Source organism: Lissotriton vulgaris, chromosome 3_1 (assembly GCF_964263255.1).
Source record: "Lissotriton vulgaris chromosome 3_1, aLisVul1.2, whole genome shotgun sequence".
NCBI lineage: Eukaryota > Metazoa > Chordata > Amphibia > Caudata > Salamandridae > Lissotriton > Lissotriton vulgaris.
The window spans coordinates 25,234,785-25,253,732 of NC_141689.1; the positions used below are offsets into that span (position 1 = coordinate 25,234,785).

An 18,948-nucleotide genomic window follows, 5' to 3' on the forward strand; every position below is an offset into this window, starting at 1 on the left:
TTCTTAAAAAGACTCTACTGGACTTTTGCATCTAAGCGCCTGGGAAGCGCTTTATTCACATTTCTAAAGAGTCGCTGGATCTCCCTTTCCTGGGGAGCGCTCTACCTTGATTTCTTAAAGGATCTCATGCTGCTCGGGGAGAGAGAGGGAATCCCCAGCGTAGGGGATTCACCCATATTACCGACCTTAGTGGGTGCCCACCCCGCTTATTTTTATTGTGGTTAATCAGGTGCCCACCCTGTATTTTGCCCCCAATTTTTATTCTACTCCCAGCGGGTGACCACCCCAGGACTTTGCCCGTGTTTTGATGCGTGGGTGCCACAACACAACTAGAGCAGGAGCCACCCTGTATCTAAGCCGAGTTACAGAGAGGGGCTGCAGCACTGCCCACAGCGACCCGGAAGTTAGGTAGGAACCTACCTGGGGCAGAGCTATGCGCCGTCTGGGGTGGAAGCTACGAGAAGACAACAGCGGGGCTCCAATGCTTTAGTTAGAGCCCTGCGTGCCCAGGCGCTGATCCACAGGAGCCAGGGGCATTCTCTGGAGCCTTGAGAGGCTCCCCGCTGAAGCCCTGGACCGGGCAGAGACAGGAGAGCCCCAACGGAGTCCTGAGGGCTCTCCCGACCCCGCCTGCAGCCCCCGCCGCACCACCGCAGAGAGGAGATGGCACAGAGAGAGAGAGCAGTCCAGTGAGTGTAAACGGGCTGGGGGTAGCTCCGAGCATGTTCGTGGAGCCTGATTGAGGCATAGTGTCCTGCTGAGGGCCGCTCCAACAGGAGGCACCTTTGCTTCACGAGCCCTGAGTGGGTCCACCAGTGGGCCAGTCCTGTTCTTGAGAGCCTGTCAGCTCCCACCTTTGGAGCCATTATTTAATCACTGAGCCCCGAGTAGCTCCAACGTAGGTGGCAATTGTTTTAGGGCCCCCGGCGTGCCCAGAGCCTGTACGTGTCCCCACCGCTTAGGGACATATTACTTTAAGGGTCCTGACTATAAAAAAGGGACCAGAAGAGCCCGTGGTCTCTCCAATGTTGGGGGCAAGTTCTTTCCCTGTATTGGGCCCATTGATTTACAGTACCAGCGTGCTCCACCCAGTTCAGGGACATGTTTAGTTTTCAGAAGGCTCCCACGCTGTGCATCGTGATTCCTAGAGCCCGGGTGGCTCCAACGTGTGGCACATTTTGTCCTAAGGGCTACTGAGAGCCCCTGCCGCATTTTCTAACTCTCCAGCTGCCCAGCAAGTAGTGGGCAGCTGCACCATTTAGGCGCATTGAGAGCCTGTGCCCATTATTTGGATTCTACAGCTGCCCAGAAAGTAGTGGGCAGCTATCATATTTAGGCTTGTTCTCTTGCATTGTTGCTTTTGGCTGTGTGCACAGCCAGCCCTGACTATTTGAGACAAAGGGCGTTTGAGCCCCATGAGAGTCCAGTTGGCCTGGGGGCAGTTTTCCTGTTTTGTGCCTCCTCCTTGGGCGCACCGTGTCTATGCCTAATGTGATTTGTGCGTAATGTATGTATGCACCCTGTTTTAGACCTCCAACTGTGTTTTCATGCTTAGGAGGTTGTTTTACCTAGTTTGGTTCATGCTACCGAGTTTATGTTTACCTGCGTGATCTATGCCTTAGGTGTTTAGTATTGCGTAGTGTGTACCAACCTTTTACCAGTGGTTACTGGTTGTGTTCTACAATTATTATTTTGCGCTATTTCTACTAAGTCCTGGTTCTGACAGTGGCCCACGTGGCCCTGTCATGTGTAAATAATCCCCTGTAAATACTGCCCAGTGCTAGTTTGAACAGTGTATCTGTGTGATTATGATCTAATGTGTTTATGGTAATACAAAGGCTATTTTTATATGTAACCTTGTGTGGAGTTCCTTTTTGTGGTGTGCCTAGTGTGTTGCTACTGTGTATGTGTTGCTCAAACGCTTTACACATTGCCTCCGGGATAAGGCTTACTGCTCGTGCCAAGCTGCCAAGGGGGTGAGCAGGGGTTATCTTGGCCTGCAACTCCCTTGCCCTGACTAGAGTGGTGGGTTCTGCTTGGCACTGGTGCAAGCCTTAGCCAACCCATTTCTAACACAGATGGTTTGCAGGTCTTCTGCGCCTGCCTCGCAGTGCTTCCTGCTGCTCACACCGCCGCCTGCGCTGTCCTGTGCATGTAACTATGACCTTAGCTTGCGGCAAAATGAGTTTTTACCATGCCGTACCTGGGAGAGAGGAAGTCGTAGAGACTCAGTGACTGACCTGGTTGGGCAGCACGGCCGCCAGCATATACTTTGTGTGCTGATTGGACTTAAGACGGAGCAGCCTTGACTAAGGATGCAGGTGGTAAACCAAAAGTATTGCGCCCGCTCGGTCAGAGTGGCTCGCCACTTGAAGAGCCTGGCTACTGCCTTGTAGTCAATAGGCTGTGGGGCTTTCGCAGAGGTGATGTATAGGCACAAGGTTAGAAGGTAGTAGTCCGTGCCAGTTCTAGCCCCCTGACACAGTAGAGGACTTCTGCTGCCCTGACCTCAATGCCGCTTTTGCCTGCTTTCTGCTGAGTGCCCAGAGACTAGCAGAGGTCCAATGGCAGATTGGTGTGTGCAAGAAACAGCTATGCAAGGAGTATAAGGTGAGTGAAGCTCATAGTACTGCTGCGAACTAAAGTCTTTGAACCACTATTGCTTATGAGCAACCGCCGAAAAGCCAAATTTCTGCCAAACAACTGTTTATAGCTAGCAGCCTACAATTGGTATCCTAGAGGCGGCAGGCTTCAGCTTGCAGCTACAGTGTAGACAGGGAAGCCTGCAAAGAGGCTGGCGTGATCCCCTGTAATTTGTATCACCTGAACCCGTGCAGACTACTCACCTACGCAGTCACGCTGCCTGCTAACTGCCTACTTACTAAAAGTTAAGTAGTTACCAAACACCACCTGAGTGTGTCAGCCATCTTGATACACAAATTCCACGCGATCAGAAAGGTGCCCACAGCCTAGATCTACATCTCTGCAATGCCCCGCAGCCCCGACCGGCCAGATCAATCAGTTGTCCCTACCGTCATCAACCTTTTACTTCTCCAGGCACATCTGCAGCCTGTGTGGGAGGTGTTTCGCTTTCCTTTCCTAGCCAAGCAGACAGCACTGTTTGTGTGACACACAGCTGATGAGAGTTGTGGTCCTTGAGTCTGCAGCTGTGATGCACCTCTTCACAAGCTGTTTTACGTAAATAAACTGGCAATTTGGCATACACTTATCATAACGAGCACCTCCCGCGAAGTGATTGCCCTTCCATTTCTGGTGTTTTGAAGTAGTTTTAAGATGATCCTATGACTATGTCGAATAAAGCTTGTTTGACTGACTGACTGATGATCCTAGAGTTTCTCGTAGCTGTGGTAGTAGTGTCATTCATGGTTGCTGAATGTCACTCATAAGTATACTGACATTTTGAAAATGTCACACATTAGCAATCTGAAACCATGGCAGCTATGAGGCAAGGATTTCAAAATGGTTAAAAAGGATTGCGTCTAGCTTACCCAGGCGAGTACGTTCTAATTTCTTCTCATGGGAACCAGGAACCAGTGTTGGCAGATTTTTAGACCCGTCCCAAGCCCAAAGCTGCTCAAATATAAGGCCACATAAGACCATTTTCAGCCCAAAAAGCAGCCCAAACTCGCAACACTCAAATTAGGCAGAAATAGTCATCAGAAACCACTTAAAGGATGAATCTAAAATCTAAATTCCATTCAATGTACAGATAGTGGAAAGGGGTTAACTGGGCATCTGTGTTAATTCTACTCATTTTCCTGACCAGTCACCACTGTGTCAGTGCATAGCTGCCAAGGTTTCAATTGCTTATCTGTGACATTTTCGTAATTTCAGTGTAAATATAAGTGACATTCAACGACTATGAGTGACACTTTTTTGCGAGCAAAAATCAAGTATTGAAAATGAGGGAAACATATCTAACAAAGTACAGCCATTTCAGCAACGAGAAACACTACGAAGATCTTAAAACTATTGCAATGCACCAGAAATGGAAGGGCACTATTCAGCATGAAAACAGCCTGCATAGCTGCCACGTTTTAAGAGTGCTTATGTGTGACATTTGTAAGGTCTCACAGTACTTATGAATGACATTCAACTGTTAAAAACGTGACACTAAAAATGTCACTTAACGGGGACGCCGCACGAGCGCGCTAGACCCAGAAAGCATCAGAACTGCGATCTATTCACCACACCACGCTGAAATTTGCTCTTTTGCCTGAAATGTTTTATAAATCGAGAGACTTTTTAAAAAATTGGAGTTCCTATATTCTTGTGTTCAACTTTGTGGGAATTTTCATTTGGGTGGGCTTCACTGGAGCGGGAGGGGGAATCGAACACTGACTGTTAGTGCACTTTCGACCGCCATGTTGGTAGACGGTGAGGTCTAGTTGTTTTTACGTTGCCCTCACTCTGCCCTACTTAACGGGGACGCTGCGCGAGCACGCTAGACCCAGAAAGCATCAGACCCGCGATCTATTCACCACACCACGCTGAAATTTGGTCTTTTGCCTGAATTGTTATATAAATCGAGAGACTTTTTAAAAAATTGAAGTTCATATATTCTTGTGTTCAACTTTGTGGGAATTTTCATTTGGGTGGGCTTCACTGGAGCTGGAGGAGGAATCGAACCCTGATTGTTAGTGCACTTTCGACCGCCACCGCCATTTTGGTAGACGGTGTGGTCTAGTTGTTTTTACGTTGCCCTCACTCCCTCATGCTGTCCTACTTAACGGGGACGCTGCGCCAGCGCGCTAAACCCAGAAAGCATCAGACCCGCGATCTATTCGCCACACCACTCTGAAATTTGCTCTTTTGCCTGAATTGTTTTATAAATCGAGAGACGTTTTAAAAAATTGAAGTTCATATATTCTTGTGTTTAACTTTGTGGGAATTTTCATTTGGGTGGGCTTCACTGGAGCGGGAGGGGGAATCGAACTCTGATTGTTAGTGCACTTTCGACCGCCACCGCCATTTTGGTAGACGGTGTGGTCTAGTTGTTTTTACGTTGCCCTCACTCCCTCATGCTGTCCTACTTAACGGGGACGCTGCGCCAGCGCGCTAAACCCAGAAAGCATCAGACCCGCGATCTATTCGCCACACCACTCTGAAATTTGCTCTTTTGCCTGAATTGTTTTATAAATCGAGAGACGTTTTAAAAAATTGAAGTTCATATATTCTTGTGTTTAACTTTGTGGGAATTTTCATTTGGGTGGGCTTCACTGGAGCGGGAGGGGGAATCGAACTCTGATTGTTAGTGCACTTTCGACCGCCACCGCCATTTTCGTAGACGGTGCGGTCTAGTTGTTTTTACGTTGCCCTCACGCCCTCACGCTGCCCTACTTAATGGGGACGCTGCGCGAGCGAGCTAGACCCTGATACTTACCTTTCACAATCCCCAGGGAGCTCTCAATCCCGCCCAGTGGGCAGAGCTGGGGGTGGGCTCTTGGACCTAAATGCAAAATGTCATGCGGGAGTGCAGCGGACGGGCGCAGCGGGCGCGCCGGTGGCGCAGCAAAGGCAAGCCCTTTGCGCCCGTCCGCACCCGAACGGGCCCAGGGGCCAGTTACAATGCCGGGATCATCACTTATTCCGTTGCATCGCTCCAAAGCATGCACCGCACCCGCCTGCTCCCTACCAATGGTAGGCTAGATTTACTGCTGAAATATGATATATTCATAAAAAGGACTTCTTTCCCTGAATTATCGATTTATACAGCAACCACATGCCCTCTGCAGAACCAGGATAAGCCAGGAATCAGGCAAGACCTCATGGTTTACTATTTGAATACTCGCTCTCTTGTTAAGCACCAGTTGGATATCTTTTCTCTGCTGCTCTCAGATAATCCCAATATTCTTCTGCTGACTGAGACATGGCTTATGGATGACTCAAGCCTCGATATGCTGGTGGCCATCCCTAATAATTATTATAATATACACGCAGACCGCTCTTCTGATAAAGTAGTAGGTGGGTGGCAGCTATCATTCAAAATGATTATAGGTTCTGTTCCCTGCCTAGCCTCTCCCTTAAAGACACCGAAAACTTGGTCATAAAATTAGAATCCTCCCATGACTCTTTTGTCGGTGTACTTCTCTATAGGCCTCCCAATAAGACCTCCTCTTTTCCGTTGGAACTTAGCGATCAGATAGCTAAACTTTCTACTGATCATGCCAAGGTACTACTCGTGGGGGACTTTAACTATTGGTATAAAGACCCCAAGGAGGGACCACACTCTGCAGAATTGACGGATTTGCTTATGAACCTGAACTTCACTTAGCAAGTTCTGTCCCCTACCCATCAGAAGGGACACATCATAGACCAAGTCTGGACGAATGGGTTGGGGATCTCTACTCCCACTGTTACACCGTGCACTTGGTCTGATCACCATCTGCTGAAATTTACTTTAAGGTTCCCGTCAACTGAGTAACTCAGCACCACTGATGGTGGTTTTGGTAGGAAATGGAATTCCGCAAACAAGGAATAATTTCTTCGCTCTTTAGCCGACACTGTACCTTGTGCTGGGCCGAATATAGAGACGACAGAAACTAACATCTCAAATTGTTTAATGAATGCTAGTAATAAACATGCCCCTCTCACCAGAGTAAAAACCACCCGGCCCACTGATGCAATGAGATGGTTCTCTACCGAACTTAAAAATCAGAAGTCGCTGCTCCGCAAACTGGAGAGATAATGGCGATTGAAGTACTGCCAGGAAAAAAGACTAACCTATATAACTGCCAGGAAAGAATATAAAAAAAACATTCTCATGGCCAAAGCCGCTTATTTTTCTACCCGTATCATAAACTCAAATAACAACTCCAAAGAGATTTTTAATATTGTCAATGAACTCTCTAACCCGAAGAGAATACTATTGAGAGCTGTACCATCTCTGGAATTGTGTAACTCCCTCAATGATTATTTCATTGACAAAAACATTACCCTTAAAAATAACATCTGTAAGCTACCTTGTTCATCTAGCCCCTCTGACCAGTTCAGAAATAATAATTTGTTAAGTCAGTTTCCCAATATTGACATTGAAACCCTTCAAAAGCGCTTAGTGAAGGTTAAATCAGGTGCTCCATCTGATTGTTGCCCGCCCCATATGCTTAAAGACTGTCTTGCTGCCTTCCCTGGCCCTGTACTTGCTCTTCTGAATGAGTCTCTTACCCTGGGCAAAGTTCCTATGGCCTTTAAAAAGGCTATAGTCGTCCCCTTACTAAAGAAACTCGGAGCTGACCCCACACTGTTATCTAACTATCGCCCGATTTCTCTGCTCCCTTTTCTTGCAAAGCTACTAGAGACTCATGTAGCCAACTGTCTCTCTGACTTTTTAGAGGAATCTAAATATCTTGATCCCCATCAGGCAGGTTTTCAGCCGGCTCATTCTACTGAAACTGTCATTGTGGCAGTGCTGGACCCTCTCCAAGACCATGCTGATAGGGGTTCCCCCCGGGCACTGGTACTTTTAGATCTATCCCCCGCCTTTGACACAGTCGACCATGCAATTTTGGTCGACCGTGTCGAACCGCCGCCTGTTGGCTTTCTTCTTTTTTGAATGATAGGTCTCAGGCGGTCTGTCAAAGGCCCTTTCTTGCTTCCCCTCATAAAATCAGATGTGGGGTCCCGCAGGGTTCGGCACTGTCCCCCCACTTATTTAACATCTATATCTCCCCTCTGATTCGATCTTTGATGGAGTGGAAGGTGACAGTTTTCAATTATGCAGATGACCTGCAGCTGGTCTTTGAGATAAATGGCTCTGACCGCTCAGTGGCGGATTTTCAGGAATCACTGTTATACATACAACAGTGGATGGACTATAACCATCTGAAACTGAACCCGGGTAAGACAGAGCTAGTTCTGACCGGGGACAGCTATAAATTTTGGGGCCCACATTACTGGCCTGTGGAGTTGGGTCCATCACCTTCCCCCTCAAGTTCGGCCAAAACTCTGGGAGTCTCTCTTGATAAGGAACTTACACTGAGATCCCAGGTAGGCAATGTGATCTCAAAGTGCTTCTTCCAGATGCGCAAGATCAGGAAAATTCACCGCTTTTTCACCCAGGATGCTCTGATCCGGATTATAACTGCCACTGTGTAGGGGTTGCATGGTCAAGGGGGCGAGTGTCACGCCCACCTTATCAGCCCCGTGGTTTGTACATTCGAAGTATGAATGTTCGAGGCTGAAATGACTACAAGTACCAGCATGCTAAGGGGCTGGCATATGGAGGCTTGAGGCGGTTCATACAAAAGCACCTCCCTTCTAACAGGAAGGTGCTTGTCAATTAATCCGGATTGTTTGGATGTGGCGGATGGTGTTCCCCGCCGGAATTCAGCTGGAAGACTGAAGCCTTTCGTATCTGGAACCTGTGAAGACCTTTCTACTCGGAAAGGATTTAGCGATAAGTACTGAGCCGACCGGAGTGCGGGCCCGCCTCCGTCGTGTGTGTGTTTTTCAAGACTCTTTCTCGTTTTTTGTGCAACTAGTACCGCGGTGCCTTTCAAACGCGTCTTGCTTTTTGTTTGGTATCACGAGCAAAGAGAAGGATTTTGTAGAGAACGCGTCTGAAGTGAAAGACGTGCTCTTTTCCTTTCCTTTTCTAGTAATTATTCAGAGCCTGTGTTTTGGAATCCGTAAAGTAAGAAACTGTTTGTTCTATTCTGTTTAATGGACTAGGGAGCCGTAAGAGCAGGGGCAGTGACTTGCGTTGTGTGGCATACACCGGAACTGTTTGTAAATAGACTTGCACTACTGCTACTCTGCTATCAGGCGGCTTACTTGGACTGGCTTGTGTAATAGAGGAGTTACACATCAGTTCTCTTGGGATAATATACTGTATCATCAACAGCCTTTTTCTGCAAGAAAGCCTATGCCATTATTTGCTGATTTGGTGGTGTGACACTCGGGTGAGTACACAGATAAGCTATTTTGAGCCTTACCTTGACCCCCCCCCCCTAAAAGGATTGAGATAACCTGTTGTTTACCCTTCCTCTCTGCAGTGTGGAAGCTCCTACTGAAATCCCGTAGACCAGTGGCCAGTATTCAGAGGGACCCACAGAAAACCACCCACCATCTTTTGTTATTTTTTCCACTTCCCCTTTTCCTATCTGGGCACGTCCTCGCACAGAGAGTTGTTAGTTTCACTGTGGGGGTCGTGTTTAGGTTGGACTGTGGGGTTTGCTTCAGACATCGTTTCTGCTGGTCGTCTGAATAAGGTTAGTGGCGAATTCTATGCTTGCGCTGCTGCCAGTCCTGACACACTGTTACATCTCATCTGGATTATGCAAATTCTGTGTACCTGGACATGCCACTCTATCTGTTCAAACGCCTGCAGCTGATACAAAACCAGGCAGCTCGGTTGGTCATTCGACAACACCGATGGCAATCATTTAGCCCCGCGCTTGAAAAATTACACTGGCTCCCCATCTCCCAGGGATGTGTTTTTTTAAACAGGCTGCCTTGTGTTCAAGGCCCTGCATGCCAAAAGCCCTGTATTTATTAATAATTTACTACCCAGATATGTTCCCAATCGGACCCTTCGATCAACCCATCTCTCCTTGCTATCTGTTCCAAAGTTCAAACGAGTGCGTCAAGGTGGCTGCGGATTTGCGGTCCTGGCACCAAAACTCTGGAACTCTTTTCCTTTGGCAATTAGGTCTTGCACGTACACTATGCAGTTTAGGAAGCTTCTTAAGACCTGGCTGTTCCGGAAAGCATATAGCATGGGATAGTGGATAGCCTGCTGTCTGTTTGGTCTGCTTCAGCATACTCTGTTTTCTGGTCAGCGCCATGAAGCCACCCGGTGTAAGCGCGCTTTATAAATAACCACTAACATTAACATTAACACTGGATCATTTGGAACTTGCTTCTTCTTTCTTTGTGCGCTTCCCTTCGCGTGTGTTTTATTAAGTCCTTGCGCATGTTTGTGCATTAAGACTTGGTTGGTCACAGACCTGTAACTCTATGTATATTTGCTGGTGAATTTTGTAATTTTCCTTGTTTGCTTCCAGCCCTGAAGAAGTCAAGTGTTTTACACCAACTTGACGAAACACGTGTTGGCTGGCCTGTGAAGTAATACACTATTAAATGACAACACGTCAAGAAACAACATTTGTTTACATCTTTGTCATCAATGACATTCTATTTTGTTTATCCACTCATTTGCTTGTGCACAGGGCATGTTGTTGTTTCTGATTGAGGGTTCAGGGGTTTCCCCCTCACCTGTAGCACTGCACAGGTATTTCATTTGTGAGCTAATCTCACGTGATCTGGGAAGCGCCATTCCATACCCTGTGATAATAACACCCCCTTTTGTTGTTCCAAAGGGGGGGCTGTCAGCAGAAATAAGAGAACATTTGGGCAGCTGGGGCTCGGGGATCACTGAAGGGATTTGACAAGATGGCCCTGTTGGGGCGTTCACCTGCCGGACACAGCAGGGGGGGGCGTCCGATGGAGCGGGTAGGACCATGCACCTGGGCGATGGGCTGGATGACTACCAGCTGTAGGAAACAGTGTGTTCCACTGTCTGACCCTCGACTGTTTTATGGGAGGTTGTGGGGGTTTGATGGGTGCTTGGGGTGCAATGTAGCGCGATGCTTGCATTTGTTTGTTTAGCTCTGCATAAAGAAATAAACAAATTGAAACAACAAATATGTGACAAATCAGCACGTATAATTTGTAAGTTTGCATAAAGTGCATTCATTTCGAAAAACCTATAAAACTGCTTTTAGCCATATATATACCTCCTTCTTTATCAGATCAAGGGTTTGTTGACTGAATGGAGCCCTGATGGGTCGAACTTTTTTTCCTGGTCTTGAGAAACATTTGCAAAGGTGTGAAGGTTGGTGCATCATAAGGGGGGGGGGGACTTACTGACCAGGGGAGAGTTAGTTATACCCCAGCATTCTTGACTCTTGTGGTCTGAGGCCCCCTATTGGTGAAAAGCAGGGCTTCCTGCATCTCAAAGGGGTTGCTTTGGCAGGTGTGATGGCAGGGTTTAGGCTGCAGCAGTCAGGCTACACTTGCATTTAGAGCATTCGTGATTCAAGGGGCTGAGGGTTCAATGCTTTCCATATAGAGTATATAGGGACCCACCTGGGCTGGGGATGAGTGCACAGGTCTAACTTTAATGACAAAAATATATTTGGGAATGGCCCAACAATCCAAGGGACAGGGTACCAAAGGGTCAAGTAAAATACAATATCCCTTGGGATCAAAGATTCATTTCATTCTTCCGTCCATGCATTCACCGCTCACTTTGACAATACTACTGTGCTTTCTCAAACTGTGTGTAGTGTTGGGTTACCAACCTCCCTACCTTGGGACTTATAAAGGCACCTAAGCATAATGTAACAATCTATACATTTTTTTGATATCAGCAATTGAATTAAAAGCCATAAAATATCACATTGACATAAGTACATCAACAAAAAATCTCAAATTGTCAAAGTAAAAATTAAAAATATATTTAAAAAACCAGAAAGAGACACCAAGTTCCATGATTCAATCAATAATCATCGGCATGTCAATCCAAGGGAATCACAACATGTCCATAATCCAACCGATCAATTCTATGATCTGGTTCCGTGAATTTGACATGTATAACAAATGCGTCGACGCGTTTCGCTGTATTGTCTCAAAGAACACCTTTTTCAAGACCACAGTTTTGTCTCTTTCTTGTGCGATCAAATTTAAAATTGTCTACTGTTCCAGGACTTTATATACGTCTGTGGGTGCAGTAGATTTCAACTTGGTAGTTTTCATCCCAACGTACGGGTGCAGCCTCGAGGGGAAGGATAGCCTAGAGTTTGTCACCCCCTACACCTTGATTAAAATGTCCAAATCGCTCCGTCAAGTGCCTCTTGTAAATATGGATCCTTTAATCGATCCTCAGACTGTTATCTATCAAGCTTTGTCCTGAGATCTACAAGCATTCAACAATTCGAAGGTTCGTAGCCTATAATTTATTTTCTGGGGGTGCTTCAGACCCAGAGGGTCAATATTTCAAGGTAGGTCCCCATGTACGGTGGATCCTGATAAAGAGTCTTGCCGCGTTTCCACTGGGGTCTGGTTTTTTAAATATCTTTTTTATTTTTACTTTGACAATTTGTGATTTTTTGTTGATGTACTTATGTCAATGCGATATTTTATGGCTTTTAATTCAATTGCTCATATCAATAACATGTATAGATTGTTACAACATTTTGCTTAGGTGCCTTTATAAGTCCCAAGGTAGGGAGGTTGGTAACCCAACACTACACACAGTTTGAGAAAGCACAGTAGTATTGTCAAAGTGAGCGGTGAATGCATGGACGGATGAATGAAATGAATCTTTGATCCCAAGGGATATTGTATTTTACCTAACTTTAATGACCTCAAACATGTCACGGAGCTCAAATCTGATGTATGAGGGGAAGGTTGGGTGCCTTATGACGAATGTGTGTGTAATGCAGAAGAGAATCAGAGTAGTGTTCGTTTTGAGATAGTTAAACATGGAATTACTTACTGTTCACACCACCATGGCTCTCCGAAAACTGTGTCCTCACCCTCATTCCATAGTTCTTCAAGAATCACCACATTTACAATCCCTCCGAGCATGAAGTCCCCCTCCTTGTAGTATCTCTGCTGGAAGCTGCTCTTCAGGGCGCAGCCAGATGTTTGCGTCACAGCTTCCCACAGTGCACACTGAGGCACCAGTGACAGCAGCAGTAAACTCTGCCACAGCACACTTGTAAAGCAGCTCATATCCAGGACGTGCATTGCTGCTGGTGATGGAGGGCAGGGAGTGAATGACGTCACACAGAAGCAGACTGATGCACCTGCAGTGTGACGTGGATCTGTGACCTCTGATGCGGATCTGTGACCTCTGACGGTGCCTCGATGCCTTCTTCTTCTGCTTCACCCTGAAAACTGAATCACAAACTCCCTTCAATCAACAAAAATCAGCATCACAGAGAGACGGCTCCTACTCTCACACAGTTATTCTGAAGGGTCACAGTGAAGCTGTCTGTCTCTGGCTTCACCCCAGCTGCACCTCTGATGATTAGAGCCTCGAGGCGCTAGAAGTACCCCCTCCCCTGGACTCTGGGTCAGAGTGCAGCTGTCTCTCTCTGGTGATAAACATGTTACTCACAGAATCATCTGGTTGGTGCCACGAAAACTTGTCTTAGTGCTTTGAACTCTCTCACTTCACCTTCTTCCCACATAAAGTCACTAACGCCCCCTGCATTGATGGTCACTCGACCTTTGCACAGGTCTCACTGCAGCTTCCAATGGTGAAGGAAACACACGTAAACACTCAGCAAGATCCGTGTGAGTCAACCAGGCTGTCCTGGGATCGAGTGAGGGCAGCCTATCTTTACCCCCCTCTGTGAGCCTCTGTCTGGCCTCACACTTGCCCCCTCTCCCCTCATCAGCTCATCCCTCCACTGACCTCTGCACCCAGCCCCTCCTCTCCTCACCCCACCACTGACCTCTGCCCCCTCTCCCCACATCAGCTCACCCCACCCACTGACCTCTCCCCACCCCCTCCTCTCCTCACCCCACCACTGACCTCTCCCCACCTCCTCCTCTCCTCACCCCACCACTGACCTCTGCCCCCTCTCCCCTCATCAGCTAACCCACCACCGACCTCTCCCCCTCTGTGAGTCCATGTCTGTCATCACACTTGCCCCATCACATCATCAGCTTACCCCACCCACTGACCTCTGCACCCACCCCTCCTCTCCTCACCCCACCCACTGACCTCTGCCCCCTATCCTCTCCTCTCCTCACCCACCACTGACCTCTGCCCCCTCTACCCTCATCATCTCACCCCACCACTGACCTCTGCTGGGTCACCCTCACCTCATGCACATTTGGTGATTCTGCTCGATTTGTGGAGCTCACATTTCATCTCCATCAGCTCCTTCAATCCCTCACATGACCATGTGCCGAGGGTCACACGTCCACGTGCACTTCATTTCGCAGCATGCCCTAAATGTAGACTCTGCCAGTCTGCCCACAACCTCCGTTCTGTAATAAGCGGCACAAAGAATAGCACCAGATAAAAATGAGGAATTACGCAAATAAATCCCCGGGTAAATATATGTCAGGTGGACCCTCATGGACCCCCTGTTCAGACCTGTACCCAGGGTACCTGAATATAAGCTGGCACTGGTGGAAGACCCCTGCTGCTGTGTGCCCACCCCCTCCTTCTACCAAAGTCCTCTGAAACCTCCATATAACTTTGGTGCCCAATAAAGAGAAACGAAAGCACTTTTAGAAAGCAGTTCCTTTTAAACATCCAAGGAAGCATCATTTATGTCAAGGTTTAATGTTGTTTTCCCTTAAGCTTCTCCACGCTATTTAAACAATTTTAAATAATTCTACATTTTCTTCTCATGTGTTTTTTTCTCCCTGCTCTGTCCCAAGCAGGCATTTCAATGCTGCAAAGCAGAGCTCTTCTTATCACTAATAAAAATCCCAAGTAAACAAGCACAAGTAAAGCACACAGGCTGAACACTGCTCACATACCTGGAGTCTGGCTTCACAGCAGCAGCACCTCTGCTCTTGGACAAATCGTCCTTCTTGCAGCAGAAACAACACATAAGAGTCTGTGAAATGGGGCAGCAGGAAAGACTGCACATGGTACAGGTCTTGCCCTCTTCTTATAGACGAGACCAGCTCCATATGATGAAATATTGCATCAGGATTACAGACCTCTACTTCAACCTATACATAGACTCCAGGCCAGAGAACTAACATGTTTGCTTAGATGGACTAACAGCACAGTCGATTATTCCATTTTAATATTCCATTCTGAAGGGGATACTGAGTAAAAACATGTTTGTATCTTGAGGTTTACATCTCTGAGGTTTGCAAAAAAGAGCATGTGGGCAAAAAAGAAATTGTCGAAATGTACAACCATCACCGATTTAAGGAAGGTCTCTGGGCCTGATACGTGAAGGGTGACTTACACTTTAATGTAAGTTTACGATTGTTTGCTATTCACAAAAATATTTAACTAGTAGTATCTTTCCTACAGACGAGTCTCTGCACATAAAATGATCAGACTGTCCTATCTTTTACGTGCAGAGGCTCCGCTGTCGTAAAGATTCTACTCGTAACATATCTTTGTGAATAGCAAACAATCAAAAACTAACACTAAAGTGTGAGTTACCCTTTGTGAATCAGGCTCTATGTTTGAAGACATTAAAGCACTGACAGACAGTATTAATGCAATCCAGGATAGAAAAACAGAGCAAGAAAATGCATAATGCAATAATAAAGAATGTAAAAAGGTGAACTTCAGATTGATTTAAAGATACATGTCATATCATACTTTATTCGATTAATTAAAATCATAAAAGCAATTACAGTACATTATTCCAAAATTAAAAGCAATTTAAACCAATTCATCATCATAAATGTACAATTAGGAATGGATAAATAACACCATACAAGGGAGAATCAAATAATAGCTAAAATAGAATCACACCTCAGAGACGTTCACCATCGATCTTTTGGCCTTAATACGCATAAAGATACAATTTGAATACAACATACATAAGGTTTACAAAGGATCTACCACACTGTTCAAATAGATATTGTAGAAATAAGAACACATAGAATCTCCAGTATTGTGCTCCCGATTTAGCCAAGGCAATGATCTGCCCATCGCTGACTGATTTCCGTCCACCGTACAGAAAATTCACCAAGCACTCAAATGTTCAATCACAGTTCAATATAGTAAGATGAATGAGTTTCTTCAGACTTCTTCTTTTTATTCCACCATCCAATGAAATGAAATTCTTAATACAGCCAACACGTGTTTCTCTCAGTTTCCTGATAGTGCTCCCAACATAGATCTGCCCACAGGAACATGCTATAACATAAACTACAAAAGTAGTATCGCAATTGATGAAGAAATGTATACAATATTCACCAGTACCATTGTAATTGAAAGTTTTGACTTTAGGTTTAGCCTATCTGCACGAACTACACCTTCCACATTTATAGAAACCTTTAGATGTTGCAATCAGCCAATCCGGTTCAAATTTTGTCACAGGGTAACTAGGACTAATACAATTCAACAGTGTACGTCCCTTTCTAAAAGTTAATCCTGGTCTATCTCCAATAAACGGCAATATATCTTGGTCCATGCACAATAAATGCCAGTGTCTATTCATAATACTGTACAGTTTGGCACTATCAGTACTTAAGTTTGTAATGAATAAAATGTTCATATCTTTTGTAGTATTCTCACTAGTTCTTTTACTTAAAGTGTTAACTCTCTTAAGTTTTCTAGCCCTTGATGCCGCATTCTCAACAGTTTTGCTCTGGTAACCACGTTTAATAAACCTCTTAGATAGATCTGTGAGGTTTGATTCAAACTCACTGTCATTAGAGCAGTTACGTCTTGCCCTCACCATTTTGCCATAGGGTATGGCGTTAATTTGACTTGAAGGATGGCAACCTTTAGCATGTAAAACTGCATTACAGCTGGTAGGTTTTCGATACATACGAGTACACAGTTTACCATCCTCGATATAAAGTTCAATGTCCAAAAACATGATGCTGTGGGTATCATAATGAGTGGTAAATTCTAAATTGAGCCTGTTATCATTCAAATAATCAAAGAAACCTTTGAGTTCATCAATTGTACCCGTCCATATTAACAGGCAATCATCAACATAACGCCCCCAGTAGTGCATGTGTTGCGTCCATTTAGTACCCGATGGGCCCCAGATCCTCTCCGCCTCGAACCACCCCATGAAGAGGTTCGCAAAGTACGGAGCAAATCTGGAACCCATCGCAGTCCCAAGGCGTTGTCTAAACCATTTACCATCAAAAAGAAATGCATTATTATCAAGAACCATTTTCGGCATTGTTAGAATCATCTGATTGTGATCATAAAACTCTGCTGCTCTGTTACTAAGAAAAAAATCAAGTGCGTGGATTCCTAACTCATGATCTATATTAGTATAAAGTGATACAACGTCTAACGTCACTAATATCATCCTTTCATCCCATGTCAGATCACACATCAAGTTTAGAACATGCTTAGTATCTTCAATAAAGGAAGGTAGATTTCTAACATAAGTCTGTAAAAAAGTATCAACGTATTGGGAGAGATGCTCTGTTGGTCCTCTAATACCTGAAATAATAGGTCTTCCAGGCAGATTAGTTCTGGACTTATGAAATTTTGGCAATGTGTACATACACGGTGCTTTAGGTGCTACAACCTGTAAATAAAGATACTCCTCGTAGTCCAAGAGTGTCAGATCACACCATGTCTTGAGTTGATCGTTAATAGTCTTAACAAGGGCCTGAATGGGATTACCGTGTAATTTCTCATAGTACTTAACATTATTAAGCTGTGAGTAAACCTCCTCATTGTAATCAACAGTGTTAAGAACCACAACATTGCCGCCTTTATCGGCTTTACGTATGTACGCTCCGAATTGCTCGTAAGTTCCTTGAGTGCCACCCTTTCACCAGATGTAAGATTGTCCTTATATCTCATGAGCCTATCAGAGCATTTCATATCAATAAGTTTGTCAATGTCCAAATTTACTGCTTTATAGAAAGCATCAATCGTACTACCAGATGAGATTTTAGGTGTCTATTTTGATCTTACTTTCAAACCACTCCCCTCACTTAAAAATCTATCAACCTCCAGGTCATCCAGCAATTTATATAGAGTTACCGGGTCATCTTCCTTTTCAGTAAGTGAGAGTAATAACTGAGTCTCCTTCAGTTCTTGAATAGTGATGTTACTCAGTGGTTTAATTCTTTCAGGTTTGCTTTTTTCTGGTACATTCACAAAAAACTTCTTTCGTTTGAGTCTCCTCACAAATCTAAATAGATCGATTTTAGTTACATACCAGTCAGTCACAGTCATCGGACAAAATCCCATCCCCTTACCAAGTAAACTCTTCATGTCATCAGACAATTCAAACGAAGACAGGTTCACAATTTCAATATCCTCAATACCAGCATCATCTCCTACAGCTAGGGTTTCCAGGATCTCAATCTCATCCCTACCCTTCCTCCCTGACCTCCCCCTACCTCTCCCCCCTCTCCTGGTTTTTGTGCATTTGACTCCTGATTTCTTTCTTAATCCCTGTTCCCACGGCGCAGTCTGCACACTTCTACTAAAAAATTATTCTCAGGTGTGGGAAGGGCTGAAGATTCAGGAAAGTCCTCATTGTCACTACTTGAAATATTACTAGTGCCAGGGTCACTATTACTCGCGGATGCGGTACTGCTCTTATTTTTACTGGAAGGAGTCTTAGTCATATAATATTCAAATTTTCTTGCAAAGGTATAAACACGCCCAGAGCGGTAATCAGGCTCATCACGTTTAAGCTTTCTAGCCTTCCTTTGCTTAATGTCTGTTTGTAAATCATTTAATTTCTCATCCAGGGTAGTATAGTTTTTAATAGTAGCCTCTGGAAGATTCATCTCCTTGATCTCATCTTCGACCTTTTGTATCTCAACTAATAGCTTAGCTATTTTTCTTTCAGCATTCTCTATCAAGATATTAATGAGATTTCTAGAACTGTTGTTAAGTTCCTTTTCCCAAGTTAGGTAAAGATCAGGCTCAAGATCCTCATATGTAGGTATGATCTGAGATCTCAGCCCACGGGGAATCCTATTAAGTTTTAAATATTGTCTCAATGTCGCCGCATCCCACCATTTATTCAATTCTGTACGTTTGAGGGATTCAAGCTTCACAAACTTGGCTCTTAGGCCTTCCTTCTTAGTCGCCTTTGTGGGTCCCATGGCGGCACCTATAGATCCGCCTGCCACTAAATTATCAAACAATTGTTCTGCTTCTTTATCTCGGTTCATTCTCACTTATGCGGCTGCTCCCAAACTAAAACAACCAAACAACAAAGGTAACAGTTTAACAGGAGCGCACAGCGTGTGTAAGTAAATCAGGTTACA

At 45.2% G+C, this 18,948-nt stretch overlaps 1 protein-coding gene across 1 annotated transcript in view; it reads right to left on the reverse strand.

The window, feature by feature from the left end:
* The window catches only part of LOC147725846 (vomeronasal type-2 receptor 26-like), a 632,864-nt gene extending 620,090 nt beyond the window's left edge, over positions 1–12,774 (reverse strand). The window contains exon 1 of the mRNA XM_086962802.1: positions 12,521–12,774. Within this exon, the coding sequence (XP_086818928.1) occupies positions 12,521–12,774 (254 nt within the window). The remainder of the gene's footprint in view (positions 1–12,520) is intronic.
* Positions 12,775–18,948: the final 6,174 nt, after the last annotated feature.